Source organism: Prionailurus bengalensis, chromosome B1, assembly GCF_016509475.1.
Source record: "Prionailurus bengalensis isolate Pbe53 chromosome B1, Fcat_Pben_1.1_paternal_pri, whole genome shotgun sequence".
Classification (NCBI taxonomy): Eukaryota; Metazoa; Chordata; class Mammalia; order Carnivora; family Felidae; genus Prionailurus; species Prionailurus bengalensis.
Genome location: NC_057344.1, coordinates 59,888,050 through 59,901,054, shown reverse-complemented (window position 1 = coordinate 59,901,054; position 13,005 = coordinate 59,888,050). Strand labels below are relative to the sequence as shown.

Sequence of the window (13,005 nt, the reverse complement as noted above, 5' to 3'; positions counted from 1 at the left end):
AGTCGGTTAAGCGTCCGACTTCAGCCAGGTCACGATCTCGCGGTCCGTGAGTTCGAGCCCCACGTCAGGCTCTGGGCTGATGGCTCGGAGCCTGGAGCCTGTTTCCGATTCTGTGTCTCCCTCTCTCTCTGCCCCTCCCCCGTTCATGCTCTGTCTCTCTCTGTCCCAAAAAAATAAATAAACGTTGAAAAAAAAAAAAAAACTCAGAGTTTTACTTTCCTTAGATTTAAATAAAATGCGTATCCATCATGTACCACGTAAAGCTGTTATAGTTTGAGCTAATGGGTGGCGTGTTCGTGCAGATCCGCATGGAAATGTGAGCAAACGAAGCATTATTCATTGACGTTATTTGTATTGTCATTTTTTTTACCAACCTCTGCCTTTAATTGACGTTATTTGTATTGTCATTTTTTTTTACCAACTTCTGTCTTTAATTGACATTATTTGTATTGTCATTTTTTTTTTTTTTACCAACTTCTGTCTTTAATCCTGTTTGAAACTTGTTAATAATGAGTTGGTAGCTGGTCTCCCCGCTTGTGGCCCCAGTCAGGAAATGAAACAGGTTAACAGTCCCTGAAAACCAGTTTGGAAGAACCAGGTCCTCCAGCTGGCTTTGCTTCTGTACCATAGAAGCAGAGCAGAGCTCCCACTGTTTAAACAACTTAACGGGGCACAAGGGATGCTCAGGTAGTCTATGATAGCACAAAAATAACAGTTGAACTGTAACATCTTATTATTTTTTTCCCTCTCTTTCCCCTTCCTTAGCCAACGCTGAAAACTGCAACTATGACTCAGTGGGAGAATCCAACAGCGATCACTTCCAACACTTTCCACCTCCCCCTCCCATCTTGGAGACAAGTTCCTTTGAGTTGGCTTCAAAGAAGCCATCCGAGATCCAGCAGGTGAACAGCCCGGAATTAGGACTTAGCATGGCAGCCCTTCAAATGCAGTTCAGTTCTGCTGAGAGGGAGACGAACGGAGTCCATCCCAGCCATGGAGTAAATGGACTGATTAACGGCAAAGCTAACAGTAATAAATCTCTGCCAACACCAGCTGTCCTCCTTTCACCCACTAAGGAGCCACCACCTCTGCTTGCCAAACCCAAACTGTGAGTATTTCTGCATGGTTTTATAATACTTTCCATACCCCTGCTAAATTGCCTTTCTGGCCAGGGAAAACTTTTTGCCTGGACTCAACTATGTGGCAAGTTGCCTTTTCTGCAGGCAAGCTGTCCCTGGCCGATGTGACCTTGCTAACAAGTGCGGGGGTGTAGGGGTTGGGAGGGATGTCCTTCAGTAATACAAAAGATACCTAAAAATAAGGAAGGTAAGTGAGATGCTTGGTCAAATCTACCTTTTGCTAAAAGCTGTAACTGGTTTCAGCTGTGAAAATATCGGTCCATGGCCTGGCCTTCCAATGTATAGCAAGGATGTAGCCACTCCCCAAAGGGGATGGGAAAGGAGACCTACTTTGAGCTCTCTATTAAAAACACTTCCAAATGTTTTAAATTTAAGAATCAGTAAGGAAATCGGATAGAGATAAGCCTGGGAAGACTGAAAGCTCAGGATGGAAATTCAGTGTGCAGAACCTGGGGAAGGGAACAAAACCAGAGATAACCAGGCTCGTCAGGAAGAAGAGCGCCCCTCACAACGCAACCTACTTGGCTTTGGGATTCCATAGCGCTGCGTATTTCTGTGAATACCATCTTCATATTGGATATCCATTATTTTCTTAGCATGATAAATCTGACATGAGCTGTTTCCGTTGGCACACACAAGCAGAGGGTTGTTATGAATGGAGCCATTACAATGTCAGAGAGAGGCAGAAATCAATTAACTCAATAGGTTCTATCATAGCGTAACAGACCTTGAATTACTGCCCCGATAGGGGTCATTGGAAATGTCAGAGTCCTATAAAATGTACATAAATTCTGTGAGGTCATATTTCCATGAGAATGAATTTGCCAGAATCTAGGAGTTATTCTTTGTTTTTCTGGTACTGAACAGCCTACTCTCTTCTCTCTGTCATCAGCTCATTTGTTAGAAATGTCAGAATGTATAAGATATTTCAATGAGAATATCTTACATGTGTATGTTGCTTTGTTTACTGATTTCATGAACCTTGTTAGACTGATCAACCAGCCAAATGAATGTCTTAAGTTAGCAAATGGGCAGACAGGTTTAGAAAAATAAACTTCTGGACAATCTTGCGTCGCAGTTTCAAAAATCTATCTATTACTACGCCACGCTTAATTTTGCATTTCGTCTAAGTTCGTTTTTCAGGTAGCAAGGCTCCTAGGTTTGTGTGCAGTACTGTGAGAGATACCAGGTAAACATTTAATACCTGTGCTCTAGCTCCCCTGAGATGCCAGACAGGTAGAATGGACTCAAAAGTGACAGCCTTAAAAGAGACTTATACCCTGGTAGCTCCAGCCCATAAAATTAATTGCCGCTGCTGACTCCTTTTATCTTTGTATTTTGAATATGTATTTGTTGTAGTGCTTTTAATGAAATGAGGGACCTGCTGTCTCCAGGGGAAGACTTTTAATGATGAGGACTTGACTTTGCTCTTTGATTAAATGAAGTGTATCGACCATAATGGCTGTCATAAATTGGATATAAATCACAGGCGAGCAAACATGAGGAGCTGTGAACAGGCATTTACAGCCCTTCTTATCTCGGGAGTTTCAGCAGCTCGTCAGCTTGTCGCTCTGCTTTACAGGGATGCTCGTGTGCGTGACGGGGGCGGGCATGTCCACAAAAGAGAACAGTTCTGTATTGATTAAGAAGATGAGTAGCTTAAGCACAGGTTTGAGGAATGAGACCATGATTTGCTTAATAGTCAGATTTTCAGTACAATTTAAGTTATAGGAGAAATGGACTTCAGTGTTTAATATCCATATAAAGGGGTTACTCCCCCCTTCATAAGGAAATTCAGGGAAAGGCAGAGTACCTAATCACAAAACCTGGTAGCTTAGAAGTAACGTTACTCGTACCAGGTTTTGCCATTGTGTTTTTTTTCCCAAATTTTTATGTGCTTAAATATATCCTTACAACGTCACTTAATGCTTTTCATATTGTACAATTACCTGCCATTTGCTAGGCAGAAAATAATTTGTGATGACACTTTCAAAATATATATATTTCAAAGTTTTCTTATGAGGTATAATACTTTTGGGGCACCTGGGTGGCTCAGTCGGTTGAGCATCTGACTTTAGCTCAGGTCATCTCATGGTTCGTGGGTTTCAGCCCTGCATCAGGGCTCTGTGCTGACAGCTCAGAGCCTGGAGCCTGTTTCAGATTCTGTGTCTCCCTCTCTCTCTGCCCCTCCCCCACTCGTGCTCTGTCTCCCTCTGTCTCAAAAATAAATAAACATTAAAAAAAAAATTACATGAGGTATAACAGCTTTTTTTGGATTTGTTTTAATTACAAAGTGAATGCATGCTCAGTGTGCCAATTCAAACAATACAGAAGTAATTAAAGACAAAGTTCATGCTATTTGTTCTTCCTCTTCCATCCCGCCTTTTTCTTTTTTTTTTCAACGTTTTTTTTTTTTTTTATTTATTTTTTGGGACAGAGAGAGACAGAGCATGAATGGGGGAGGGGCAGAGAGAGAGGGAGACACAGAATCGGAAACAGGCTCCAGGCTCTGAGCCATCAGCCCAGAGCCCGACGCGGGGCTCGAACTCCTGGACCGCGAGATCGTGACCTGGCTGAAGTCGGACGCTTAACCGACTGCGCCACCCAGGCGCCCCGTATCCTGCCTTTTTCAAATAACCAGTGTTACTGGTTTAATCCGGTCTTTCCCTCCTTTATTATCATCATCTTTTTTGAAAAGGTTTTATCGTTGGTTTAAAAGTTGTATCCATTGATAGAGGAATGCTCGATCATTCCATTGAATGACATCTATGAATAACTTAGAATGGCACTGAAGTTATTAACAGTGACTACAGGTAACTACCAAGTAAAATTCTGACATGTGTCTGTCTCTTTTCATATGTTGGGAAAATGAAATTTTGCCTCTTATGGTTGACAGTGAAAAACTATGCATCACTCTGATCTTTTTCCATTAGCCTGTGATTTTATTCCCTTTTATGAAAGGAGAGGCTTCTACTTTGGGGCTTTATGGCATTTTGTTCTTCTGAATCCTTCGTAACCAAACAAATAGGAAACAATTAGGAGGGGGCAAATAATAGGAATTAAAACATTTACTCTTGTAATATGCTAACCTGGAAATCACCTTTGACCTAACAGACTCCTGAGGAAAGATCATTTTCAAAAAGAAAATCTCTGCATTTTTTCTCTCTGTAGTTCCAGTACTGATCATGAGAAGAAAAAAAAAAATCAAAGACTAAAAGGAAAAGATAGAAATGTCATGAATTCTCTTCTTTAGCAAGGTCCAACCACAATCCCTTATTACCCAACAGAAGTCCTCACCAATAGCTTTGCAACCCTCCCAGACCTCCAGCTGAGTCCTTCCCACCCGTCCTGAGGGTGAGTTTCCTGGTTTGGTGTCATGTTGGCCTCTACTTCAGTTTCTTCATCTCTCAGTGTCTTTGTCTCAGATACTGTCCCTCAAGTAGAGGTTTAACACAGTTCAATATAGGCTATTCAGTAAGTGCCATATGCTAAGCACGGTGCATTTGTGGCATAACTGACCACTTGCTGTAGGAACAGAAGTGCACTTAGAACACTACACAGGAAAAAGTATCATGCGTGAGAGTTAGTTATGTGACCGAGTGTCTGATACTCATGATCTTCTGTCACAATGCAAAGAAAAGAAGCAACATGGTGCTTAAATCTTATCAGAGAAAAAGAGAAAGGAATAAATATAAACCTAACTTATGAAGTATTTGTTACATTACTTTCCTTGTTCAGAGTGCATCAGATTAGCCTGTTGCCTCCCACTCTCTGCAAATTGTGTCTGAAGGTTCAAAATAAACATAGGGCTCAGTTTGTTAAGAGGAAACAAAATCCCTGCTTCTCTTTATTCCTGCCAAAACATAGTCCTTCAAAGGCATGGATATGCGTGGGATCCCCAGGAATAAACCGTGGAGGGAGACTTGTGAATGCCAAATTTAGTAGGTGATTTGCAAAGCATATAGAAAAGCATGGTCATGTTTTTCCACTGAGCTCACCTCCTAAATTTGACCAAACAATATATGAATAACAGGCTGTTTTCAAATCTCATTTATTTCTTTGTTTTGAATATTCTTCCTCCATCTTGTGGGAGGGAGGTAGAATATAAACTTGTGGAAGAAGCAACATGAGAAGTCAAAAGGGAGATTTCTGAAGGATGAATCAATGGACAAGTCTCTCCAGAAACAGGACAGGTCAGCAGATAAAATGATACACATTTGCCACTCTAATGCCAGTAATATGCACCTTAGCATGAAAAATCATGCCCTTTCTCCTGTATTGCTGATAAAACAAATTCCTAAATGCCAAAAAACAAAAAAAAAATCCATGCCCTTTGACTTGAAGGATGGCAGTAAGCTGTTTTCAGAATTTTTACATGCTTAATCAACAGCAAAACTAGATAGGGACTTAACTCTCTCTGCACCTGTTCTTCCTGCTTTCTCTTCGCCTAACCTCTAAAGAGAAAACAGCATCATTTCCTATCTGAAAGGGGTAAAATGATTTCAGCCTGAATCAGGCTTTTCGAAATAATTGCATTTCAATACCTTTGTTTATGTCTTTCTTCCTTCTCTCAGTCCCACCCTTAGACCTAATTGTTCTGCACCTCTTGTCTCAAGAGAGGGGCATGTCCTATAAACTTATTCATACTGAAGGTAGTGGGGATTTTATGTGTCACCTCAGTGCAGTTGTGGACTGACAAAGTGAATCTACATCTTTGTAATAATAAGCACTGTGTAAGTCAGACTCCTGTCCTTTGACTGCATGTGCAGGAAGGAGGATGATAGGTTCGAGAGATCGAGGACGAGGAAATAGCAGCCTGTATCCCTGTCTTTATCAGTGATTGAACTGTGCGTGGCTTGCTATATTTGGAAGTTCCTTAAGGTTTCCTCCACATTGCAAGCACAAGTTGTTCCCTTGCCTGGAATGTTCTACTCCCCAGAATGTTCTGCTACTAATAGTTGGCTCCTTTTTGCTTTCAACTCCCAGCTACATGTCACCACCTCCCCTGACCACCCAAACTAAAGCAGCTACCCAGCCATTCTCTAATAAATCATCCACTTTAATTACCACAGAGCATGAAACTCATTCTGATAGCTTCTTGTTGACTTGCTTGTTAGCATGTGTATTGCTTTTGCCCCATTCTTAGAATGTAAGCTTTTTGAGAGTAGGAACCTTGACCTTTTTTCACTGCTTTTTTAACCAGACCTAGATCAGAGCCCAACGAATAGTATGCTCAAAAACATTTTTGAATGAATGAAGCAAAGCTAGACCAACGAAAAGGAAGAGCGAGCTCTCCCACTTTTAGAGCAAGCCTATTTGTTCCACTTAACTTCATACCTAGATACACTGTAAGACTTCTGTTTTCAAGCCTCACCAGTTCCAGAGTTTTCCCACTGTGTCATACTTTTCCAACTGATATCATTCACCTTATAAATGGGATGGTATGAAGAATTAAGTAAAAATCCCATGGAATAGAATTACATTGGAAAAATTCATCCAGCCAAGTTACTCAATTTGGGAACCCTTTTCAACTTCTTCTTCATTTCTCCTGTTGTTTCATTTGATCAACATCTTACTTTAAAACATTATGGAGAAAGTGAGACATTTGGAAGGTCCAGAAGGACATTTTTCCTCTCTGGTACATACTTGCAATGTTTTTTGGCCACAGTACAATCGAACTGCTAGTTCAAGGTGTGTGTACTTGACATGTTAACACCCCCATCAGATGCCAGACTCTTGATGAAAGGCTGAGAGCTTCTGTGCTACTCCCTTCCTGTCCTGTTGATGTTGGACTCCTGCTCCAACTCCACTGTGTGGCTTGGTCAGTATAACTTAGGAAGTTGAACATTTTTCCATCCTTCCACCTCTACTAGTTGGGGTTGAAGAACTCACTATATCACTGACCTCAGAATATAAATGGTTTCTTAGGCTCTATTTTACAAGCCTTACCATATAGGTTTACATGCATGAGCACGTACACACACACACACGCACACACACACACACACACACACACACACACAGGCAAGGAGAAGGTCAGCACAACAATTTGAGGCAAACTAAGCAACAAAGGTCAAGGAGATGTAATCATAAAGCAATTGTGAAGACGTCCTTAAGTGTACATAAATGTATTTAAAAATCTAGCACATTTCATCCTCTCATTAATAATTTAGCATCTATAAAGTGTTAGGTAGTGTTGGCTACTGAAGACACAAAAATGAAAAAGACAAAAGCATCGCCTTTGAATAATCTATATAATCTAGTGATCTCTAAGATCATATTGGCAAGCACATACACAAAAATTCTACCCATCTTTTAACATCATGTCAATGTTGTAGACAAATGACGGATTCCTAGATGAATTTCATTGCAATCCAGTTGCCTTCTTTTCCCATTTAATGTTTGGAAGATAAGCCATTCTGCTTTTGATCCTGAAAACTTAATAGGCGTCAGCTTCTGTTTCTGGTTAAGTGATTTTTGTTATCTGCTGAGTCTAGTCAAATAGCAAAGCAGTTTAATAGTGAAAGTGCAAACTACAGAATCAGCTGGGGCTTCAAAATAATATTAGGGCAAAAAAAAATAGGGCTGAAAGTATTGTTTTAAATTTGTTATAAAATCACATGCTTGCAAACACACACACACTCAGGCTCACACTCACCAAGCACATTGGAGAATGGTGAATAAGGAATGTAGGCAAGATCATGGGCCTACTTCTGAAGCACCTGGCTGTGCACGTAGATACGGGCTCTTCATAAATACAGTATAATGATGACTTTGCATTAACACTGTTGGTGTTGGATCACTTTAAAAACAACCCCTCCCTGAAATGGAAAATTCAATCAAGGAATTTCCTGAAGTGTGAAACTTAACTAAGGAATAACATTTTGATGTATTCTTCCTCATGTTTTTTTGTTCATGTAAAAATTGGCTCTCAGTGTCACATTCTTAGATATCAGGATAACGGTGCTCTGCTCTGCTAGCGTTTCGGTGAATGTAATGTTTTCATTACACTTACAAAAGGAGGTTGAGTCCTTACTTTTATGGCTAGTCATCTTATTTGGGGTCTAAAATATAGTTGGAGATACTTACAGATACCCCATGTACATTCAAAGTGGTGCTCAACCATCTATAAGAAATACTGTATGTACATTTCAAATATTAGATGCTTTCCATGAAAGAGTAACATGATGGCGTAATATTTCTTTAACATTTGCGTCTCATCTTGTCTCATTATGTGCGAGAGCTCCTTCAGTGATTACAAAGTAAGTTGAAAGAAGTCCCTACTGGGTAGAGGCTTTTTTGAAGAGAGGTGGGCTCAGCTCAGAGATAAGAGGGAGCCACATATGAACAGTATGCCCAGAGATTATGCTGTGGATCTCCTGTCAAAATAGCAATATAGTGTTAAGCCCCAAGAAACTAGAAACAAAATTATATGTGCAGCTTAATATGAACTTTATGAAAAATAAACACCTAAATCAACTAAAATGTGTATTCTGTCTTAGAAGGAAGTACGTCAGAATACTACCAATGGTTCTTTGGTGGAGTTTTGAGCAGGTTATCTTTTCTTGTTAACTAGTCCTGATTTTCCAACTTTCCAACAATAAGGTTTATTATTTTTGTAATTAAACAAAAATAATTGTTTTAAAGGAAATAAGCACTTCCAATTTTGTCTCCTCCATCGTCTCTTCTGCATTTAACCTCAGCTCATTTTTCTCTTCATCATAGATGCTCCCTTCTCCTTAACAGTAACCAAGCTCAATTTTGCACACAGTTGGAAGCAGGATGTTCTGGCATCCAGTGTTCTCGCTTCCCCTCTTGGAGCTCCTCTCTTCTAGAAGCCAGTGACTTCAGGATTCCATATGGGTTTCTAGAACACACCCCGGGAAGCTCTCCACAGACAACGTCCTAAACTCGTAAATGACTCACTTCTCCATAAACACTCTCTTTAACACCCCCACACCAACCAAAACTTTCCTTCAGTTGCACATTTCAAAAGTGACAGGAATAAAATAATTTTTCACTTTAAAGCTCAAAATAAGCCAGCTATTTTAAAGACCAGCATCTAATGTATAGTCCATACAAGGCCTTGCACAGAAAGTAGGATGAAAACGTTACCCTCAAGAATAGCAGTAAAGGAGAAGAGATGTGGTAAAAGAAAACTGAGATCCCAAGTCAAATAACAATATTATCAGTAAAATATGTGATGAAGGCACCTGCTGAAATAGGAATAATGTTGTGATAACCATGAGATTAAGAAGAGTGAAAAAGTGGGGCACCCCGGTAGCTCAGTCGGTTAAGCATCTGGCTCTTGGTCTCAGGTCATGATCTCATCGTTTGTGGGAGGAAGCCCCACATTGGGCTCTGTGCCAACAGCATGGAGCCTACTTAGGATTCTCTGTTTCCTCTCTCTGTCCCTCCTCTGCTTGCACTCTATCTCCCAAAATAAATAAATTTTAAAAATAGCTTAAAACATAAGAGTGAAAGGGGCACCTGGGTGGCTTAGTTGGTTAGGCAACTGACTTTGGCTCAGGTCATGATCTCGCAGTTTGTGAGTTCGAGCCCTGCGTCGGGCTCTGTGCCGACAGCTCAGAGCCTGCAGCCTGCTTCAGATTCTGTGTCTCCCCCTGTCTCTACCCCTCCCCTGCTCATGCTCTGTGTCTCTCTGTCTCTCAATAATAAATAAACATTAAAAAATAATAAATAAAAAATAAGAGTGAAAAGGCTGAAGAGAACTCTGAGAAGTGATCACAAGTACATAGAAAGGAATCACGTATTTCTTAGCAAGAGTGAAAACCCATACTAGACTCAGTGAGCATGTTCTGTGACTTTCTTTCAGTCATAGACTGTACTCTGAAGGGAGGAGCTGGAACAATGGGGACACTGTAATATTTAATGTCATGATCCTTGAGAAATGTCACTGACATCTATCATTGTTTAAAAAAAAAAAACAACTCTAGAAAAATTTATTTTTAAAGGGCACCTGGGTGGCTCAGTCAGTTAAGCAGCCAGCTCTTGATTTCGGCTCAGATCGTGATCTCATGGTTCATGAGTTCGAGCCCCACATCGGGCTCCATGCTGACAACACAGAGCCTGCTTGGGATTCTCTCTTTCCCTCTCTCTCTGCCCTTCTGCTCCCTCTCAAAATAATAAACATTTTTTTAACTCAAAAATTTAAAAAAGAAATCATCACTCAAGCAGTGTGTGGAGTCAGAAGGGAAGGCAGATTAGGCAAATTCAGGACCTTCAGGGGAAAGAGATCTGACTTCAGAAAGTGGAAGTAATCCCAAGAGTGAAAATGACTCAAAGGGAGGGTGAGATGGGAAAATAGGAAAAGGGGACAGTGGCTGTGATCAGAAGACTCTGAAAGTTCAAAACCTTAAGAAAGAACGAACCTTCAAGTGATAAAGGAATTTAACAGATGTCTGTTTAAGTGGAAGTTAAGGTCACAGGAGTAGAGGAAATGAAGTCAAGATGCTAGAAGAACTTAACATGGATGATGGCCAAAGGTGATGGCAGGAAATGAAAGGCTAAATAGTAAAGTCATTGAGAAAAGTGAGGAAATGGCAGAGGTTGTTGGTGAAAAGCAAGGAAGAAAGAGTGATTATGGGTGGAGCACACAAACTTCAATAAAGAAGAGATGCTGGGTGATGATGGCAAAATTGTTCTAAGAATAGCTTTGGGGCACAGGGAGCATGCAGAGCCCTCTGTGCTCAGAGAAGGTCCTGATGAAGTTAGTGACATCATCAAGGAAAGACAGATTTCAGTTAAGGCAAAAGCATTTCTATTTAAAATAGAAACAGAGGATATTGGTTAGAAATAGTCAAAGAAGCCCATAGACAATGGAAGGAATCTGGAGAAGGATCCAGGGGACAGCTGAAGAAGGAAACACCACAAGAGGGCTCTAAGTAGAGGTTTGCATCCAGAGAGGTGAGGTGAGAAAATAAGGCAACAAGAATATCCCAGGGGAGGGACGCCTGGGTGGCGCAGTCGGTTAAGCGTCCGACTTCAGCCAGGTCACGATCTCGCGACTTCACCCAGGTCACGATCTCGCGGTCCGTGAGTTCGAGCCCCGCTTCGGGCTCTGGGCTGATGGCTCAGAGCCTGGAGCCTGTTTCCGGTTCTGTGTCTCCCTCTCTCTCTGCCCCTCCCCCGTTCATGCTCTGTCTCTCTCTGTCCCAAAAATAAATAAACGTTGAAAAAAAAATTAAAAAAAAAAAGAATATCCCAGGGGATCACTTGCTGTTATTTCATGAAGATTATTTGTAGTTAGAAGTTGATAGAGCCATTTCTAGTATAATTCATACTTCTTTTTAGTGCCCTGTTTATTTCAGTTACATTTCAGCACCATGATCCATTTCGGAGTTCCTAACCTTTTCTATCCAAGGAAGACCTTGAGTTGGGTTTTTATTGAATAAGCCTATTTCCTATATTTGGATATTTTAAAACAATTGTTCTCAATTAATGAGTCTCTGAGCCATATATATTGAATTTCACTTTGTGTCTTCAGTTTCTACTATTGGAGAATTTATTTCCGTGCACGTTAGGCTAAAATATGTCAGGTTGCCAATTTTTTACCATTGATTTATTTTTTCTGTGAACGTGTAAGTTTCTCATTCAAACTAATACATCACCTAATGGTGAGAACATTAGTAATAGGGAAGTTTATTTTAGTTGGTTTCTATTACATGTGTAAAAGCAGACTATTCACTTTCTCAGCAAACCTAAGAATGACTGCGTCCTTACTTGACTACAGTTATGACTATACAAACCTTGTGGATAACACTGGAATTGATGCAGATTTTTGAAAACCTTTTCCATATGTGGCAAGGAATTATGTATTCTTTCATTTGGTTTTAAGAATAATTCATACATTAAGCTAATTTAACAAAACATGCAGATTTTCATGAAACGAGGTGGCTGGATATATCACATACAAAATTGAGCACGTAAATTTGCTTCATTGTTCAAAAGAGAACTGTACATTAATTGTAGAGTCTCGAACTCTGCTGAACTAGGTTCGTGTCTTCTGACCTCTGGATGTGAAGGTTCCCACTGGTATAATACTGCCTCCTCTGTTTATGAAGGCTTTTGTTAGTATATATGTTGATTGTAGGGGCACCTGGGTAGCTCAGTCGGTTGAGCTTTGACTTTGGCTTGGGTCATGTCCTTGCAGTTCGTGAGTTCAAGGCCTGCATCGGGCTCTGTGCTGACAACTCAGAGACTGGAGCCTGTTTTAGATTCTGTGTCTCCTTCTCTCTCGGTCCCTTCCTGGCTCACACTCTATCTCTCTGAAAAATTAACATCAAAACAAAATTTTTTTAAGTACACACGTTGATTGTAAAGGTTTTTGATGACGCTCAGCGAAATACCTTAGGAAATATATCCATCTATTTAATTTCTGCATCCACATTCCCACTGTGTTTTCTCTACCCCATCTCAATTCAGAAACCTTAGAAATGTATTTGCTCTGTGCCCTCCTCCATTTCACAATGATCTACATCTGTTTTTTTATTTAAGTTGAATGATGTATGTATCTACAGTAGGTAGTGAGGGACTCCGGCTGCAAGCCTCCTGATATGAGGCTAGTAAAACCGTGGAATCACTAACATTACCATCCAAATATTTTTGCTTCATTATATATGTCAGGAACCAAAAAGAGTAGGTGCAGCTATCTGGTATTCTTTTTCTTCAAAAGAGTTTGTAAACAGGTCAAATATGGGTAATTACATGCCTCAGCTATAATTTTAAACTTGCTGCTTTCCTAGTAATTGCCATTAAATGTGAAGGTTGTGAAAGATTTTTGGAAAGACCGCAAAATATTTTCTTGTCCTTGTTTTTTTCTTTGTTGAAATAGTTCATATGCCAT

At 40.3% G+C, this 13,005-nt stretch overlaps 1 protein-coding gene across 5 annotated transcripts in view; it reads left to right on the top strand.

The window, feature by feature from the left end:
- PALLD (palladin, cytoskeletal associated protein) overlaps window positions 1–13,005 on the top strand; it is a 409,470-nt gene that overhangs the window by 207,386 nt on the left and 189,079 nt on the right. For all 5 annotated transcript variants that reach the window (XM_043565870.1, XM_043565862.1, XM_043565886.1 and 2 more), the window contains one exon: window positions 766–1,108. In XM_043565870.1, coding sequence (XP_043421805.1) covers window positions 766–1,108 — 343 coding nt within the window. The remainder of the gene's footprint in view (window positions 1–765; window positions 1,109–13,005) is intronic.